The sequence below is a fragment of the Eutrigla gurnardus genome (assembly GCF_963514095.1).
Source record: "Eutrigla gurnardus genome assembly, chromosome: 3".
Taxonomy (NCBI): Eukaryota; Metazoa; Chordata; class Actinopteri; order Perciformes; family Triglidae; genus Eutrigla; species Eutrigla gurnardus.
The window spans coordinates 1,207,346-1,227,984 of NC_139917.1; the positions used below are offsets into that span (position 1 = coordinate 1,207,346).

Below are 20,639 nucleotides of genomic sequence, written 5' to 3' on the forward strand. Positions count from 1 at the left end.
GAATCGATTACATTAGCGGTTCTAGCTCCCGTTTAATGGAAAGTACTTATCAAAATATAAAGCATGATTATTATTACACTTAATTAAATATTTCTAAATATTTCAAATTACAATTTTCAAATGTTTTCTACAGTTTATATGCGCGTTCCCACGCTTTCCCTCTTTCTTCCTCTTACCTGAGTAGCTTCTTCACTCTATACCTCTGACCACGGAACACCAGCAACCTTCACCGCGGAGACGACGGAGGCAATCTGCCCGTCGGAGGAGCTACATTATTCACATACATGGAATTTGGATTTCCCTCTGAAGTAAGTAATATGACTTATCTGGTTTAAATACGTTCCTTTATTATTTGATTATCAATAGATGTGCATATGCATGCATAAACAAATGTAGGCTACATGTAGGCTAATATAAGTGGTTTTAATAAGACGGCCGTACTGCAGGTCAATCCTCATGTTCCCCCGATGGGCCTCTACTTCGGGAAGGGGATTTAAGGAAGGACTTCTGTCTTTCAAGGCGTTCCACGGAGAACCTCGTCCACTGCTTACTAACAGAACAGATGGGTTCCATGTCCATAGTTCCACGGTGGTGATGGAGGTGACAGCGACGAAGCCAACGAGCCACTCCAGCAGTCCTGGGACATCCTCAGAGACTCCAGCAGTCCTGGGACATCCTCAGAGGCTCGTAGCTGCAGTGTCTGCTCCAAATGTCCAGATCCCTGTGTTGCAGGAACATGATTATTGTTGAGGTTTTATTTGTGTTTATCAGTAGTGCAGTTTATAAGTAATACCACACAGTAGTTCTTACAGACAAATGTTTCCTGTTAAATGTTTTACGATTATGAGGTTGTGTACAAATCTAAATAATAAATATCTGAATATATATATGATTGTTGACTCGTGTTTTGGCCTACAGGTCTATTTCCCTCCTGCTCTTGAGGAGAGACCCTGCTGCAGTGGTTGGCATCATGGCTGAGGAGATGGGGTGTAGTGGGGTAATAGCAGGTCTTTGCTCCATCACCTCATCCATGACCATAAACACTTCCAGTGTGCAGCAGTGACCTCTCCTCCCTCAGTGCTGACACCGTCAGTTCCTATAAACAACATATACATACATACAAACACTTATCGTAATCATTGTTTAGATCAACTATTCACCACTAGTCGTATATTATTATATTGACAGTAATACTGTTCCACATGGGATAAACTTAATGGACTCTGATGTTTTAACACATTGTAGATATTACCCAGCACTGACTTTGCCTGATTATTAATAAGAAAGACAACTTCATTCATGTTCAACAGAACGTTTCAGGTAGACATCTCAGGAGAGCAGTACATCTCCCATCTATATACGCTGGTGTTCAACCTTATATCATTGAGTAGCTTAATATGCAACAGTAGTAGTAAGCCCTGCATATGAGAATTATAACATTTAACACCACATTTTTTAAGTGAAGCCTCTCAGAGCAGCATTCCTCCTGCCGGTGAACGTCTCCTCATCGTTCCCTCCACCGGATGAGGCGCTCGGTGCCTGCATCCGTCCCTTTAACGAACGGTGCACCGCGTTATTTACCGCCGTTAGTAAATATATAACCACGGTTTAACATAAGCACTATATTCTTAGTTAACGTCGGTAAAAACGGCACATTTGCCGCTTCGGTTACGCTCGCTAACCTCTATGGTAAATTACCGTCTGTAGGCTAGCCGGCTGGCAGGACCTTCGATTCGTAACGTTAACGTACAATTCCAACAACAATAAAGTAACGTTCATTATCAATACGATTTAAAAGTCAGCTGGAAACATAAAAATCGTGTTACAGTATACTTACATGTGTACGCGGTTTGTGTCGGGCTGTCGCCAGAATCACCGCAATCGTCTGCCATTATCCAAAACTTTTCAGAAGTCAGACGAGCCGCAATGCATTTTGGGGAAGTTAAGTAGATCTCCCAAGACTCCCAAGACGGGGCTCACCCGACCGGCCAATAGGAACGTGGCCCCGCCCCTGACATCATTTTCACGGCCAGAGCAAAATCCTGACACGAGAGCAAAATCCTGACACGAGAGCAAGAAATTGCTTCGAGAGCAAAGGTTTTGAGAGCGAGAAGAAAAACGTTTTGAGAGAAAATGTGTTCACACTGATAGCAAAAAAACAATATTTTGAGAGAGATTTTTTTTTTTCAGAAATAATTTTAAAAATGTATATTTTTTTATGTTCTATGAGAAAATACTTTCTCTCAAAACCTTCTTTAGTCTCAAATATTATTATCTTTTGCTATTGGTATGAAAACTTTTTCTCTCAAATATATTTTTTTCTCTCATCAAATGCTTTTTTGCTACCAGTGTGATAATTTTTTCTCTCAAACATTTTTTTTTCTCTCAGATCATTTATTTTCTCGCATGTATTAAAGACACAAATCTAACTCCATACAGCGGGAGCCGGTCGGATTTCTCTTTTAATTGTGTTTCCTGTTTTTTTTTCTTTTTTTGTATTTTTCATTTATTTTTTGCAGTGCTTCATCCTTATGTGAATGAGTTCGATGTCTCCCTTGGTTTGAAAAAAAAAAAAAATAGTCGAAGAGCAAATGTAGGCTACACATAATGAGCGTGGAGATCTAAACTGGAATCTAGTCAGAGGGCTGCGCATCCACTTCAACGATAAAAATAGTTCCTCTCGTCGACACGTGGGCACGCATGTGAGTTGGTCATGTGCGCTCAACACAACAACAACAACAAAGGCGTTCAGCCAATCAGATTTCATCACCAGCCTCACCCAGTCTGGCTCGCGCTCAGCTGCTGCAGGCAGTGTTATTTGAGCGCTAAGAGCGTGAGGTCCAGCCTTGGGAAGATGCCAGAGGTTCCGTCCGGAGCTCCGGAAATTCCACGGAAAAGAAGAGCTGAGCCCGGGCCGCTAACCGAGCTCGTCCAGGAGAGGAAGAAGGCCTGCTGGGGAATTCTGACGAGCCAAGGTCGGTACATGCTCAGGGTGTTTATGTTGTTGTTGGGAACAGGTGTTTAGCTGATCCAGGGGGTGATTAAACCTTCAAATGCAGTTGTGCAAAAAGACAAATTGTAGCATAAATAATGTGACAATTTAAGGTTCGACATTGGATTGTTGTCAACCCTGTTAAGCTTTTATGAACCACTTCTAATATATCATGTATGCCATTACTGTATAACAGCAAGTGGAAGATTTTTGTGTGTGTCATTTTCTGAAAAAAGTGGGGAGGAGTCAGCATTTTTTTATTGCACTTGCATCGATATTAGAAGTGGAGGTTTTCATGGTGACTTGACACATTTTAACATACTCATAATTGACATTATGTAACATAATAATTATTACATACAAATGGTGTCCTTAAATTTTAAGTAAATGTGCATAAACCACTGACCCTGACAGAATGTCTATATGACAACAAATAAACAGTTATACTGTAAATGTGGGTGTGTGCAGTGCTTATGTCAAATAATGACATGTTATCATGCATTTGAATTATGTTATTATGTTGTTAGGAAAAGTCTTGGCCTGAATCGGCTAGTAGTTATTATTAGTATTTGCAGAGGCTCTCCGTGTTCAGTGTAGCCGGTAAGGTGATCTTCCAGTCTGACAGACTCTACAAGCAGGAGGTATAGAGGTCCCTTCCCGTCCATTTCATTCAAAATGTCATGTCTACCAGTTGCTGGGTGTGCCATGGGAAGACGGAGATATGGGTAGATGTGGGTATGTAGATAACACTGTGTGTTCTTGGGGGGTGTATACTGAGTTGCAGTATTGATGGCACGGCTGTTGAGAAAAAGCTCACTCACACTAAATATAGGGAGGGAGATACAGGAAGCAATGCTGAGAATCAGTCCTGAAAAGTGAGGACAATGCTGAAGTGCCTTACATTTATTTGCATTTTCTCTAGGCTACTTACCATTAGGGGGCGACTCCTGGTTGCAAAAATAATCTGATTGCATGGAAGTCTGTGAGAAAATTACTAGGGTTGTCCCGATCACGTTTTTTTGCTCCCGATCCGATCCCGATCGTTTGAGTTTGAGTATCTGCCGATCCCGATATTTCCCGATCCGATCACTTTTTTTTTCTCAAGATACAATTCCGATCATTCCCGATAATTTTTCCCGATCATATACATTTTGGCAATGCATTAAGAAAAAAAATGAATAAAACTAGGGATGCTCCGATCAGCATTTTTGGGGGCCGATCCAAGAATCACAGAAATCATAAATCGGCCGATCACCAATCACCAATCACAGAATGGATGGGAGAATAATAATAATAATAATAATAATAATAGAGCCGTTTTATGACTGAACATACTGTCGATGACTGTGTAGGACACAGCAGGATTCTGGGTCGGGCTTGGGCTTCAGACTCACGGTGTGAGCGGACCGGAGCGGAACCGGACCGGTACTTCGCTCCGCTCTCTGCAAAATCCGCTGCCTGCTAGTGGCCACTTGCTCGTTCAGCTACGCTCGTTTTGACTACAAACATGTGCGCACACCGGAGCGGAACGGGACGGGAACCGGAGCGTACTTTAATAATAAAAATGCCGCTGTGTGCTTCCACTGCCCGCTAGCTCAGCTCCACTCGGGTGGCTGTAATTAAGCTGACGAACGGCTGACGTTCTTGCATGTGATGTTGATACTTCACCTGCGCGGCTCGCGAAGTTGCGCACGTTGTATTTTGGAACAATCCCAGCGGAGCAGCGCTCTGATCGACAGACACGGGACGAGCCGACTGTGCGCACGAGGGTGGCTGATAAAAGCCCACCACACGTCACTAGCGTTGTTTACGCTGGAACTTTGACAGGCCACCGGCCACGAAATTCCCACCTGCGTCAGGCGCAGAAAAACAGTCTCGGGTAATTAAAATATATTAATATGCGATCGGCTTTTCTGATCGGCACTTTGACCGATCACCGATCAACCTGTTTAGGGTCCATATCCATATCGATCGGAGCATACCTAAAAATTACCCTACTTCTTACTAGGGGTGGGGAAAAATCGATTCTTAGATGCATCGCGATGCAGACTTGGACGATCCTGAATTGATTCACAACTGTCAAAAATCGATTATTTTTATTCCGTATTGATTATGGAACACAAAAGGAGGAACTCAGAAATGCAGCACCCGGACAGTCTCTGGTTTTACTCCTAGTTTGTTTGGTCTCTCTATGGAACATAATATACTCCCATGGCTCCGGGAGACCACAGCTACGCTCTGATGTGTTGAAATGCAGCTGCATTGATTATTGCATTTAAATATTTGTGTATAGGCTACAGTTCACTCAGGGATATGCTCATCACCTGTAACAGGAGGACTTTGTGTTCATAGAAAGTCATATCTACTTATGACAAAGAAAAGCCTTTTCTTTAATAAAATATTACAGAAGGCAATTATGCTGCCCCTGTTGATTTTTTTAAATGATTATCACTAAAGTAGGAAGTGACTAGCAAACTCTGAGTATGCTTTTGTGATTGTAGGTCGCTACCATGGCATCGATAACACCACCTCACTACTGTCGCTACCACGTTACCAATATAATTAGTTACTTAGGTAGGTTTGCACCTTTGCTGAGTTTGACCCCAGGATCATTTGTGTTCGTTCGCGTCACCTGGGCTTCCACGTAGACACTATCATCAACCATGACTAAAATAACCACTATTACTGCTTTGTACATGTTGTGGGACTTACAGATACACCTGGTAATCAAACACCGTCCTGTCGGAGTTCACAACATCACCCAGAGGTGCTCAGTGAATTTCACCAAGCTGTATTCACTGTATCTAGCAAGGCACATGTCTGCTGGTTTACCGCTGGACTGAACCCAAAACAGACAATTTTGCCATTTACAAGCCAGTAAGGTTGCTGCTCGGGGTGCTGCTCTGCTGCTTGTGTTAATCAGATCCACCTGTTCTTCCACAGTCCAAATATGGTCCCTTCCCTTCAGTGGTTGAAGAAATTCCAAGACAGCAAGGGCAAAAATGTTGAACTCAAGGCTTCAAAACTTAAGTCTACAAACCAACAGGTTTATGTCACAATGACCACTTCCACTTCTGGTATACCGGTAGAGTCTATGCCTCCACCTGACTTTTCTGACCATGTGAGTGTGTTTCCTATGGTGTGGATGAAGCATTATCTTGTTAAATATTACTCATTTAGTGTGTCTCTATACTTTGTAACATTATCTACACCAGTGATAGTCATTACAGCAGAAACTCACCTCAGTGAGTCTGCAATGTGTCATAAGTCTGTTTACTTTATCCAGAAGTGTCCTGCTATAAAAATGGCCACCACTCTGACCATTCTGCCATATTGATTTGAATGAGAATGTTCGTTGTACTAATTTATTTCAATGAAGATAGTAAAAAAAATGTTCCTTGTGTCCAGGGTCCTGGGCGGATCGCTCCCCTCTCCATGAAGCAGCTTCTCAGGGTCGATTGCTTGCCCTGCGCACTCTACTGGCCCAGGCAATGTCCTTACACACACACATATACAGAGGACATTTGGCAGGGATTAGTTTTTACATCTGGAATTTGATGTAGTCGTAAGACATCTTAGATCCAGAATGCTCAGTTTACTTCAGCCAAATCCAAGGTGAAATCTATCTGCTTCATTTGCTTGTAGTTGAATAGAGTCATTGTTTGAATGTTACATTTTAGGCTGTAAAGCTATCATTTACTCAGAATTTATTCAAAATAGAAATACTGACTCTAAGACGCGAAATAGAAAGACTGTTTCAAACAAGCCAGTGTGCTTCCTATAGTCATGATGCTGTGTGCTTTGTTTTTTTTAGGGATATCACGCTAACATTGTCACCATCGATCATGTGACCCCTCTCCATGAAGCCTGCCTGTCAGGACACGTGGCCTGTGTCAGAGCATTAATAAATGCTGGAGCTAATGTAAGTATCCTTCTTCTCATCACATCCATTATATTAATTTCACCATGTGTCCACTAGGGTTGTGAAGACAGACAATGATCTCAGGGATCGATGATGGTCAATGCGATTGCCAATAGTCGATTGCCAATATCAAGATGATATCTGGCTCGTTTTCCCATGATGCATACAATATTTGTTATTATTATTACCCGTCTGTTTCACAGCAGCATGCCCCACATATAACTGTTATTTGCCACAACATGCACCTGCACACACACCCATGCTCTGGACATAAATAACTTATAACTAATAACTAGGGCTTGCGTGCAATCGCCCATTCCTCTCTCTCTGTCTCACAAACACACACACACACAAACACACACAGCGAGTGGTGCTCTGTAATGATCTCCCCCAAAAGTCAGGGTTTATCAAAAAATATATTTGTCTGTTCTCCTGCATGTAACTGTATTAATGAGGCGGTCTATCAGTCAGTTTGTGATCTTGCCTGATTCAGAGATAGATAGATTCCCATCACTCGCTACGGTGGGGAAATAAAATCAATGAATCAATACATAGGCCTACAAACACTGTTGTTTTCTTCCCATTCTTGTTACTAAACTCTGAACTTGGACCACAATGCAAGATTCAGACACAGGAGGGTAGATATAGTAAGAATATTTAATGTTCTGAATAATGTTATTGTTCCAGATTATGTGGGTGGATGAATGAATTACAGTCTCTAGTGCAGAGCAGAGTGAGTGAGAGCAGGCAGGTCGCTGACAGAGAATGGACCACTGAATTCTCTGAGCCACACTGAAATTGAAGTTATTTTTGTAAAGTAATGTGGCTTAATGAACCTGACAATGTTTTCTTGGTACTGTAGCTCTATAATCTGGCACTCAAATACTATGACACAACAACAACTTCGACAGGTACAGTGGCTGAGGACGAACACAAGGCATACTCTCACTTTACCTTATTGCTCCCAGCACAATATCAATACATTATAAAGTGGAGCTGAGGACGAAGATTTTTTTCTTCTTCTGATAGTAGCAGTGTGACTGATGCAGTCAACACTGTGTCCTCTGTCCAAAGATCCATCAAAGTCAAAAGAAAACGGTTTAAAATCTTGTGATTTATTATTATTTTTATTATTATTACTATTATTATTATTATTATTATTATTATTATTATTATTATTATTATTATTCAACATGTAGGCTAGACAACACATAGGATAAGTTGATTTAATTTACCCATTCACATTTTTAAGAAATTAAACCCACTGATTAAGCTAAAAGTGTTATTTTTTTAAAGGTTTTAAAGGCATCTGGATATTAAGAACATAACAGAGCACAGAACGCATTGACTTTGTAATTTCTGACATCTATTTGTGTATGTGTTAGTTGATGTAGTGACTGTTTTGTATTTCTCTCATTTACCTGTGTTGCTAGGTGAATGCTGCTACCATCGATGGCGTCACTCCTCTGTACAACTGTACTGCGTCTGGGAGTGTGGGTTGTATGGAGCTACTGCTGCAGAATGGAGCACACACACACACAAAACACACGCACTTCCCCTCGGCTCTGCACGAAGCCTGCAAGAGAGGTAAATACACAGTTTCAATTCAGTTTATTTGTATCGCCCAAAATCACAGAGTTGACCAGTAGAGAGAATGCATTTTTAGTTGACCAGTAGAGAGAATGCAAGTTTAAGGCACTGTAGAATTTACTTTACTAATTTACTTACTTTTCAGAACCTGACATTGCTGCCTAGGTACTGCTCGATAAAATATGATAAAACGTTATAAATCCCGAAGAAAATTCTTATTCCAGAGATTGATCGAAGTAATAATTAATTAATCTAAATTGTGTAAGATTTCACATCAGTGAAAATACACAGTAAGAGTAATAAAAATGGAAATGGAGGGTATTATGAGGGGAGGTTCTGAGTGAGAGGCGAGGCCTTCACTATAAAGCCTACCCTTGCGCCCTGCCTGACGACGCTTTTTCTGGACGCCTGCTTAATGCGTCTTTGCTACCGGTTCACTCCTGAGTCTGGCTTCCGCTGCCTCTGGCACGCCTCGTGTTTTTGAAATTATGTGAGCCTAGTCATTGTTAAACCCCACCTTTTATGTTCAATAAATACCCCTAGACCTTGAGTTTTTGCTGCGTCCTATATGTTCGGGTTCCACTCGTAACATTAATTGGTTAATTGGGGGCTCGTCTGGGATAACTAGCGTCTGAGACTTTTGTAGTTTTTGAACAATACAGCTATTTTGCGGGACTAGTAAAAAAAAAAGCGACGACTTTCGTGAGTATTCTCCATTCTAGTTAGCACCCTAGGAAGATAACCATTTTGTTGTTTTGTGATTTAATTTTGGTGGTAACCTTTAGTCGATACGTTCAGGTTTTGCGATTGACTGCTTGTGGTCGTTTGTGGAGCTTACGAGCCTGCACGCCGGGTAAGGGAACCACTTAAGATAGATAGAGAGGTAAATAGGGTTGTTTTCGTTCTTTTCCCTCTTTGTGAAGTTTTGAATTAATTTACGGGTGTTTTTGTACCTCAAATGAATTGCCCATTTCGTTTTTCCAGTCGTTGTTGTGGAAGTAATCAGCACTTGATGCGCTTAGTTAATTGCCAGATTCAAATTTTATGCTGGTATTTTTTGCTGTATTTTCTGAGTGGACCCGTGGTCATTTTTGCAAATTTTACATGACCACTCATGACTGTAACTGCAGAGCCATAGTTACTCAATTGTTATCCTTTGAGATTTTTTGTTTCATCTAAATTATCCCTCATTGTGCAAAATGTCTTTGGTGGATGATTTTGTTGAAACTCCCCCCGTGGATATTCTTGCGCAGTGTACAAAAAAACAACTAATCAATTTGCCTGGTATTTGTGAGATAAAAATATCCTCAGCTGAAAAGCGTCGTCAGGCAGGGCGCAAGGGTAGGCTTTATAGTGAAGGCCTCGCCTCTCACTCAGGACCTCAACCTCAACAGTGACTGCAACCAGCAGGGGTAGCCAAAGCCACCGCCATGGCAAAACCAGCAACAAGTCGGCTGGGATGAATTCGCAACGAAATAAGCTTCTTTTTTTTTTTCAAAATTAGTGATTTTTGTTTTTTTTTGCAGAATGTGCAAGTTGAGATCATGAAGAAGCCACTCCATGTTTCAGATAACAGTATTGGTTGCCTTAAAAGTATACATTTTGTATTTGTAGTTTTGGAAAAAATCTGCTGTTGTCTGTGTCTTTCCTGGGGCGTGTACGGCGATGCAGTTAAAGTGATGGTTCGGAGTAAAATGCACCCGAGGTAATTTCCACCATGACATCCAGCTAGGGTTGCACGGTATACCGGTACTAATTTGGTACCGGGGTACTGAGGCATTTAAAACGGTACTATATTGCATTTGGACGGGACCGGTACTTGCAGCGCCGCCGGCAGCGCCCGCAACAGCGCGGCAAACTCGCCACGTGACATCACCGCGTTGTAACTACAGCTGAGAGGACGAGGAGCGACCGGCAGCTTGGGGAGATAAAAGGAAAAAGCAAGCAAGCCGGAGGAAACCGCTAGCAAGTTAGCGAGCAGCTTAGACTGCAACAAACGGAGCAGGACGAAAGCTTGGAGAGAGCGCGAGAGAGCAACAGCGAGAGAAGCACGGAGAGGAGAATGGCTGCTGCAACCATCACCACGCCGCAACTTGCGGACAAACCAGCGCCGCGAAGTGCGATATGGCCGTACTTTAGCTTAAAACAAATGCGCAAAGCGAGGCAGTTAACACCGATGCACCACTGTGTAAACGGTGTTTAAAACATGCCTGGCTAACGGCGGAAACACCTCCGACTTAGCCAAACACTTAAAGGACAAGCACCCAGACCTGCACACTGAGCTCAGGGAACGACAGGTCATTTACTCAGGAAGAAAAGCCACATTCAGTGCTAAAAGCAAGCGCCACCGCCCTTCACTCTTAACAAAAGTAGCTCTGGAAGAAAAAAAAAAGAGCTGGTTTATTTATATTATTATATTTTATATTATATTATTGTATTCATATTTTAACATTTTTAAAATTGTGTGCATTAGAAAAGCTTGTCTTTGTGGTATTTTATTTTATTTGCTGATTAATATGTTATTGTTCTAAGATTTTCAATTAAAATAAAGTCAGTAATGACATTTTTTGCGTTCACTTTTTATTTGAAAAAGTATCGAAAAGTACCGAAACACATGTTGGTACCGGTACCGGTACCAAAATGTTGGTATCGTGACAACACTACATCCAGCCAAATACCCCTTCGGAAGCATTTTTAGCGATGGTCAGCATTGGTCAAGATAGCCGCTATCAGCCGAATGGCTTAGTACTAGCGCCATGGTACAGAGGGTATATCTCGTAAATTACCCCACTAATAATGCATGGAATGTTACCAGACTTCTGCAGCAGTACACATAATGTCTGTACTCACAAAACGAGGCATTTGAAAGTTTGTAAGTACACCAGGAGTTTATTTAAATGAACACTTGCCTGATAGCTTCTATCCTCGGCTACTAACGCTAACTAACGCTACCGCAGCGTAGACACTACTTCCGTGTTTACCCAGCTGATGCCGTGACGCGAGTTTCACGCGAGAGTATGAAAACGTTCGCTAAATGTTTATACACGGAAGTGGCGTCTACGCTGCGGTAGCATAGCAGCCGAGAAGCTATCAGGCAAGTGTTCTTTTAAATAAACTCCTGGTGTACTTACAAACTTTCAAATGCCTCGTTTTGTGAGTACATACCCTATGTGTACTGCAGAAGTTTGGTAACATTCCATGCATTATTAGTGGGGTAATTTACGAGATATACTCTATGTACTATAGCGCTAGTACTAAGCCATTCGGCTGATAGCGGCTATCTTGACCAATGCTGACCATCGCTAAAAATGTTTCGGAGGGGGTGTTTGGCTGGATGTCATGGTGGAAATTACCTAGGGTGCATTTCACTCCGAACCATCACTTTAATTTCCATACTGATAACCGTTGGCCATTCACGCGCTGTGGTTATTTTTTCGGCCAATCAGCTGCACGTTAGAAGCGAAACACATCTACTTATTCAGCGCTGTTGGCCTGGAGCGTTAGATATCAGACGCTATATCTACGGTAACATGGGGGATGGAGAAAATCCTTAACTTTGACTGCAAATGCTACGGAAGAAGAAAAGAGAACTCTCTCCTTGGAAGACATTCATGTAGCGACAAACTTTCTCAAGAGCTTTTGTACAGCATACGGATGGATTCTTTAGCTGCCGAAAGAGAGCAAATGGAGGTACAGTAGCTACGTTGAAAATGACTACATCCACCAAAAAGCTGCAGTTGAAAAGAAATTGCGCCCAGACCTCTTATTTCATCGGAGGCAACGAAGTCTGCAGGAATACTTTTCAGTTTTTTATGGGGTGAGTTTCCGTTAACATCCAAGTTATCTACTTTGCTTAGCTAGCTAAGCTAGCTCAGTACTGTCATTTTAAATGTATATGCACGTCGAAACTAAGCTGTAATGGGAGGTTTTTGGCTCGTAATGTGGGCATCTGATTTAACAGGTGCCAAGGGGCCTGTTGGCATTGCTTGAATTGACTATGATGCTAATGGGTTAGCAACTAGCCTACCTGGTGACAATAGGCTAGTTGCTAAATCATTAGGCAAGGCAAGGCAAGGCAACTTTATTTGTATAGCACATTTCATACACAAGGCAGACTCAAAGTGCTTCACATCATAAAACAAAGTGAGAAGAAAAAAGAAAAAAAATAGAAGAATTAAAAGAAAATAATAAAAATTTTAAAAATGCATTACAGAAAGAAAATAGAATAAAAACATATTTGCAATAATTAAAAACAGTGCAGACATTAAAAGATTTAGCAGAAAGCTATGGTGAACATAAAAGTTTTAGCATTAGCTACTTAGACGGTGCCTGTTAGCATGACACATGATGCCTGTTAGCATGACACATGATGTGAAACTTCTTTGTTTTCCTTTTCAGAATTGGCAAAGACACCCTGACTGATATAATCAAACACTTTGAGGAGACTGGGCCTGGACTAAATTCACTTAATTCTAGTACTGACTGTACTGTAGGATTTTTTTTCCTCCAATGTTTACATTGTACACTTGAAGCATTACCATTTCCATAAAGTACCTTCTAATTCTGATCAGTCCAGTAAATGCTTAACACTACACTAATAACACTACATCAACATTAACTACATGATTACTGCTTTTGATAATCATTGTTCAAACCTCTACAATACTTTCTGCCCTGCAGGCTAACAGGTACCAGATATCACTGAGTGACATCTGTATTATTACTCAGGGGGGCTTATCTGAATGAGATGCAAATGAGCACCATTGTGTTTCCTTTCTGGCCAGGTGAGGTGAGGTGAGGTGAGATTTGCAAATCTTTCAGGCCAGTTTTCTCAGTGAACGGTTTTCAGAGAAGCATACATTCAAATGGCCACAATTATTTCAAATATTATCAGATTTCCATGTGTTAACATCATTGGAAAGCTGAGAAACTACACTTTCAGAATCTGTGAATAACTCAAAATCAGTAAAACTGAGTGAGAGTAATATATTTATGCCTGCTCAAATGACATTATGTTTTGCTCGCGTATCATTTCTCTTCAAAATATAATTTCTGTGCTCGCAAAATATATTTTTCTGCGCTCAAAATCTCACATTGCTCCTTCATAAATGTGGCACAAATATAACGCCATACATACGCTCCACTTTTGGAAAAGTGTGAAAGCCGGTCACTCCGAGGATCAACAGCTGAGTGGCGGCGGCGAAGAGGCGGAGGCTCCGATTCTCCCTGTCGGTCTTTAACCGCTTTTATGTCCGCTCTGACGCTTTTGGTGCGTGTTTAAAACAGTGGGCCCTAGTTTCGTGGTGCAGCGCAGGGCGGCGCAGGGTGGCGGAGCGGGCGTAATGCAAGTTTCGACCCGTGCAGTTAACGAGTCGTTTTCTGTTTCTCTTTTTCCGTTTTTAAAACGAATAACGGGATACGAGTCATTTTCCGTTTTTCGTTCTTTTATTTTGAAGCGAAAAACGGGAAAGGACTCGTCCGTTTTCCGATTGTCGACTACAAAACGAAAGTCGGATGGCCGCAAAGTACACGGACCGTTTATCCAGTCTAGTTCGTTAATCATTGTGGTCTCTCCCCCGACCCTCCCAACAAAAATCCCGCCCCCCTCTCAGAAAATAGTTCCGACGTCCATGGATAGAAATGTAAAAAGGGTTGTGTATCTTGTCATGACTTTTTTTTACAATCTACAGTATTAGGCTCTAGCTCTATTGATTTCAATATGAATACCTAAAGTTAGAGTATTTCTATTATAAAATGTCTTATATTATACATTATATTGTACTTTTGTTAGCCTTCAGCCTAGCTCAGTCATTATGCCATACCACATCACCTCCTGCTGTGTAATGAGCTGCATTGAACACAAGGAGATCTATTGAGAACACAGAATCCATATTTCCTTTTATTTTGGTGAAAAGTAATGCAAAACTAATGGAAAAGTAGTGTAATGCCTTACAATTCAAAGACAGTAATATTGTAATGTAACTAATTACTTTGAAATGACAGTAACACGTAATAAATAATGCATAACGCTTTTGAAGTAACTTGCCCAACACTGCTCAAAATGCCCCGAGGTCGACTTGTTCCTGGTTTTGCCATGGCTGGTCATATGGCCAGCATAGGAGGGAGGGACATGTAACAGACAGCGTTTTTTTTCTTTTTCCTCTGTGTGGAAACAGCCTCGCAACACCACAGGGGGTCTTTCCCCCTCCCCCATCTTCCTGCAGGCCTGTGTCACTGAACTCTAGCCCCCTTTAGACGGATGATTTCGCCGTAATGGCGGAAAGGCGAGTCAAAATATGCCACGAACCGGAGCATTTAGATAGAACTTTGTTTGCGGCGTAACGCCGCAACAGTGTCTGTGTTTAGATAGCACCCCGGCTTTGCAGAACAAGTGAGACATCCCGCGAGTGAGACATCTCGTCTATGGACTTATCAGCCAAACAGGCCAACAAGCTGGCTGTTGGAGCCTGTTTTAGCCTACAAGGAACGGCTAAAGAGACCCAGCTCAGCTGGTGTCCCCCTTTCAAGCCACAGGATCACCTCCAGTAGAGACGCATCTCACTAGAAATTCCTCCATCCACAACTCCAAGGACAGCAACTTTCCTTCCCAGGAACCTGAAGACAGCAACCTTTCTTCAGAGGAACAAGCAACCCTTCTTCAAGGACTGTTAACAATCTGGGCATAGCTTAGGACAGAAACTGGATGTGATGACATTAATGTTTCAAAGTGATTTTCTATTTGATGTATTGTTGAGTTAAGTGTGTAACCTTAGTTCAGTTGTTAGTGATCTAAAACAGACAGTTTGCATGCTCACTAATCCAACTTTCCTAACAGCACTACATGTATTACATTAATGATACACACATATATAGAAACTTGTTCTCCAGGCAGGGCCACACGGCCTCCCACAAAGAACTCAACCACACGGCTGACCCAAAGCTGACATTTTTGTTTTGCCAACACCCACACCCACACACACACACACACACTTGTATAGTATTTAGTTAGATAGGCCACTTAGACTTAGTGTATGCTTCTTTGTTTACTGTTAATAAACGTCTTTTGAACTGCTGTGTTTAATAATGTTGTATGAGAATGAATGATATTAATCTCTTCTCTGCAAAGAATTCATAAATCCTTCAACTGTTTGTACTCATATGCTAATAGTTATAAATTAAATGATAAATTATTGGCATTTGAGTACAAGCCCCTTTATTTTAAGACTAAGTACAGGTTGGGTTATCTTTTCCCTGATTTATTGTATTAATAATAAATATATGATTAATGATTTATATCAATAATTCTATTGATATTAATAATTATCTATTAATAACCAAATCTGCTCCTGCTAGTTTGTCAACATAAATACTTAAAATAGAATACTGAAAACAAGAGGAAAAGAGGCAATACTTTCACTCACTAGTAAACATACAGTAGAATAAGTAACCTAAAATAACTTAATAAAGTATCTTGTCAAATAAAAAGCACTCTAATTAAAAATATTACCTTTTTATTAAGTTTGTGAATGAATGTGTGTGTGTGTGTGTTTGTGTGTGTGTGTGTGTGTGTGTGTGTGTGTGTGTGTGGTGGTGGTGGTGGTGGGGGGGGGGGGGGGGGGGGGGGGGCATGCAGGTAATAGCCAGTGTGTGGAGTCCCTGCTGTCTCATGGAGCAGATCCAGACTATGAAGTGTCCCACTTGGGCTCTCCTCTCTACATGAGCTGTCTACACCGACACACAGCCTGCTCAAAGATTCTGCTGCATAGCGGTGCGTCTACTTTCCTGCAACTTTCTGCCATTTCAACCTGTAACTGTGTTACCTCCTGTACTGGGAGCAGGAGCCAATAATTCTATGATTGTTTTGCTTTAGTGTGCCTCAAGCTTTGCACACTCAATGCTGCAAAGTGGATTGACAAAGAGCTGTGGTGCTGTTTATGTAAAATATTGGTAAACTCTTCAAGTAAAGTCTTGGACTTCTCATTCACATCAATGTGTAACTCTACACCTTCATAACTTGAGTACTTAAGGGCTCCAGAATAACTTTGGAATAACTACATTGGTCGCACAGGTGCGCCTAACTATTTAATTTAGGTGCACCCTCTGGTGCTTTTTTAACGTTTAGACTCTGAACGACGATGCTCAACAGTAAAAGCAGCGTTCCTAGCCAGGCTCTGCTCGTACTCTTTGCAGTAAATGCATAAATGCAACTATCTCTACTTTGCTGCAGTTACGGTCAGACGAAGACGAAGGCCCGCCCCTACTCGGCCTCTGATTGGCTCAGACCGTGGTATTTCTTCTTTGCAGTGAAAAAAACATTCCACTACACATACAAACAGACCAGAGGCCTGAGGGGTATTCCAAAATCAGGCTCAACCAACGCTGAACCTAACCCTGAACTCTGAGTCAACCAACTCTTCCAGAACAGCAGTTCTGAATTAGTTAAATCAACTCTGAGTATGTAAACTCTGAGTTACGCGCGTGCCTGCCAACTCTACAATGCCATCATCCATGGAGCTCCGATACTATGATTCACCATCAACCAGGAGAGAGTTATTAGATATTACTGAGTGTTTATGTAGAAAACGAGCTCATCCTTCGAAAGCGGAGCGACGTAACTGCAGCAAAGTAGAGATAGTTGGCATGGCAGACATTTACTGCCCGACTTAATGTGTATCACTGAATGAAACAGTCGATTGATCTAAAGCTGATAAGTCTTTATTTTCAGATTTGCACAGTGACACTGTGGTGTAATGTTGGCAACGCTACCTATGGTGCAGGTGACGGGTTCAACTCCTGTGGTTCACAAAGTAGTGGTGTACAAAAAGAAAGTGGCTGCATCTGAAAATTAAGCCTAAGAATATTGTGCAAATACATAGACTAAGGCATATGATTTTAATCATGTTTTACATATTAAACAGTAAATATAAGCATCTATTTCAACACAGAAATGTCATTTTTCAGAAAACTCCCGTTCGCAAAAGCAATCTGCAAAGAATCTGGATTATGTCCGCGATATGAAATGTTGAAAATGTCGGAGAATGTTGTATAGATATGTGATCGGTAGGAAAAACGGTAATTTCCTTCTAAGTAATCAAAATCCTCTCCTGACGTAAAGCTGCTAGAATCACTTTTATTTCCGTATCGATTAGGGTGACGAGGAAAGGACGGCACATTTTTTCAGAGTTGGTTCAGTTTTCCGGAAAAAGGCGGAGAAATGTAGGAGAAACTCAGGGTTTGTTGAAGCAAACCTGCCAGCTAGCAGGTTAGGTTCACAGTCAGTTACTATGGTAACTGACCTAAAGGTTGAGTTTGCTCTCTTTCTGGAACGGAAAACTCAGAGTATCCCTCTTCTCAGGGTTAACAAACTCAGAGTTTCAGGGAAACCTGCTTTCTGGAACACACCCCTGTACTACGAAGCAGGATTTGGGCTTAGCGAGGTAACTTAAGCGTTAACTCTTGGTTTTCCCTCCTACGACGCTGGTTCACTTCTTACCGGGCTACATCCCCATGGTAACTTACGCTGCAGAGCTAGCCTGCTCCGGGGCAGGTTATGTTCCTGGAAACGGAAACCCTGGGTTGACTTACCGAGTTGATAACCAGCGTTGTGTGACCGCTGATCTCTGATTGCCTTTGTTAGGATTACTTAAACTGGATAACTGGAAGATACCCTGGTATGTTGAACTCGCTTCATAGTACAGGCCTCAGCTAGATGTTAGGCGTACCAGTGCGACCAAGGAAAATATTAGGTCGCACTTCACTGATTTTTGGTCGCATGTGTGCCCAAAATGGTTGCAGGGGGGGAGCTCTGGAGCCCTGCACTTGGTGTGGGAGTTAGTAATCAACCTGTGACCCCTCAGGATTATCTTGACAATTTTTGGGATCAACTGCTCTCGGCTTTTCCTCTTTGAAACTCGTTCTTCTGAACTCTAATAAAGGGTCCAATTCTACTTTGTTGCAGGTGTCGAATCCGGTGTATAGTTATCTTCTCTTCCATCTACAGTATGACTTAATGTAATACTTCATATATTCTTTTCTCTCCTCTTGTCTGTGTTTTCTCTAGGAGCCAATGTTAACATAGGCAGAGGAAGTGACAGTCCTCTGCATGCCACTGTCAGACAGGACAGTGTAGATCAGGTGTCGGTGTTATTGGACTACGGAGCTAACGTCAACGTCAGAGATAGTAATGACCAGCGGCCCGTGGAGCTAGCACCTGCTGGTGGAAAAACACAACAGCTGCTACAGAATTTTGAAGGTACTGCAATATCTTTTACCGCAGTGATTGTCAATAATCTCAACAGTAAGAGGATCACTCTGTCTCCTTCTAGTTTCTCCAAGGAGTCTCAGCCAGTTGTGTCGTCTCCGGATCAGGAACCTGATTGGTCGAACCAGACTGAAGCTGCTCCCCCTCCTTCCTCTCCCTTTGCTGCTCACTCACTATCTGGAGCACACAGGATGATGGGATCACATGCAGATGCTATCAGATGCAATTTCTTTAACATTTTAAATTTGAACGTGCCAAGTCCCTAGTTAACCACATTTTTTTGTTCACACACAGCACAATAAACTGTAAGGCTGAGTAAAGATGTACTCTGCTGCATGATCTGCTCTGGTACATGGTGCATTGCTTTTGTGTTGATTTAAATGTTTATTCAATATGCTAAATTAAGTAATTTTGTGTCCACATGTTGACTTGCTGAGAGGCGATGCTGTGGAGTCTGAGGTTGTTCTAAAGTTACACACCATAATCCAAGTCTATGCACAAATGTACACATTTCATTCAAACATCCATTTGTAGACAACGTTCAAATTTCATGTCACGATCTTTATGGAAAAAAATAATTATGATATGCAATTAATCAAAAATCTAAATATGTGAAAGACTCTTAAAATTATGCTTAATACATACTGGAATCACTTTACATTTAGTTAAGAAACAATTATTGCAAAGCCCTATTGTTATTGTACGGTTTATTCTTACGCAAAAGTAACTTGCGTTTTGGAGGCCTCAACATTAAAAAAAACTCACCAAAATTGGTGTGTGCGTAGAAATTACAGGAAATTGCGATATGGTAGCGGTTTCGCATTCGGCCACGAAAAAGTTGCTCGCTAGCGCCACCTAGCATGGCCATTCGCCAGCCACACCACACCGTAACGCCAATTGACAGGATATTTTGCACACATGTGCGTACGAGTGTCCCCTACAAAAAATCCTCTTGGAGTACCAAAGTCCGCCTCCCCAAATTTTCCACCATCTTGGATTTTATGAAAAACCCGATGTTCTCTGACATCTCTCTGACACCGTTGATCCGATTTGGATGAAATTTGGTGTGCGTACTCGACAGACCTAGGCTTTAAAAATATGGTTTAACTCAGAAGATATCGGCCAATGAACATAAGCAGGTTGTGCCACCAAAACGCAATTAACATAACTCCATAACCTTTGGGCCAATCATCACGAAACGCCAAACCTATGTTGACATAGCTTCAAAGAATATACATGTCGATTTTCATCAAAATTGAATAATCTGGGGCGCTTTCAAAAAAATCAAGCGTAGCGTTAGTTCTGGCAGGCCACGACGTCAAGCTCTAAATCAGCAGCAACAGCGTAGCTGTCAAACCGAGGAGATCAGCTGACGGCCCAGCTGACTCCCCGTGCTCGCTTCCTATTGGGAAATTTCATTCAGAGCGCACTATTTAAACTGCTCTAGCCTGACCTCCCTCGCTGCTTCCTCTGCTGGCTTTTTCGCAACCCACCTCCACCCCAGCTCCCCCATCATCTGTTATGTACCTACCATTGTTCTTATCGGTTGCTCTGCTCTGTCTGGGGTTTTTCTTTGCTGCTACGCTCCCTGCTTATGCCGTTCATGATGGCTCATGAAGGGCAGGAAGGTGCTCTTCCTGCCTCAGGCTTTCCACGCAAGCGCGTGGAAGAGCAGGGAGTCCCAGAACAGTACCATACCGCCAAATGAAACTTGTGCAAGTAAATAAAGATTCTTTTTGACAAAGTGGTCCTGACTGAATTGCCATTTTTGGCCATTCACAGGGGTTGTACTTGATCTAACTTGTAATATACCGTTGATCCGATTGATACCAAAATTGATATGGTTGGAAAGGCCTTAAGGACAAAAATGTACC

At 41.8% G+C, this 20,639-nt stretch overlaps 1 protein-coding gene and 1 long non-coding RNA gene across 3 annotated transcripts in view; one reads left to right on the top strand and one right to left on the bottom strand.

Annotated features, from left to right (window-relative positions):
* Window positions 1–2,051, bottom strand: part of LOC311010493 — a 315,498-nt gene extending 313,447 nt beyond the window's left edge. Inside the window, exons 1-3 of one of the 2 annotated variants that reach the window (XR_014596798.1) lie at window positions 1,838–2,051; window positions 1,451–1,551; window positions 556–721 (exon numbers count right to left, since the gene is read on the bottom strand). This is a non-coding gene — a long non-coding RNA (uncharacterized lncRNA). Of the gene's footprint in view, window positions 1–437; window positions 722–1,450; window positions 1,552–1,837 lie in introns of those variants that run through there. The other variant, XR_014596799.1, reaches the window with a different exon arrangement.
* A 707-nt stretch (window positions 2,052–2,758) lies between these two features.
* Window positions 2,759–19,306, top strand: asb5b (ankyrin repeat and SOCS box containing 5b). The gene is made up of 7 exons (XM_084005005.1): window positions 2,759–2,975; window positions 6,401–6,480; window positions 6,807–6,914; window positions 8,348–8,501; window positions 16,138–16,272; window positions 18,565–18,756; window positions 18,830–19,306. Exons 1-7 carry the CDS (start codon window positions 2,855–2,857, stop codon window positions 18,958–18,960), a joined length of 921 nt encoding a protein of 306 aa, XP_083861131.1. The 5' UTR covers window positions 2,759–2,854; the 3' UTR covers window positions 18,961–19,306.
* The last annotated feature ends 1,333 nt before the right edge of the window (window positions 19,307–20,639 follow it).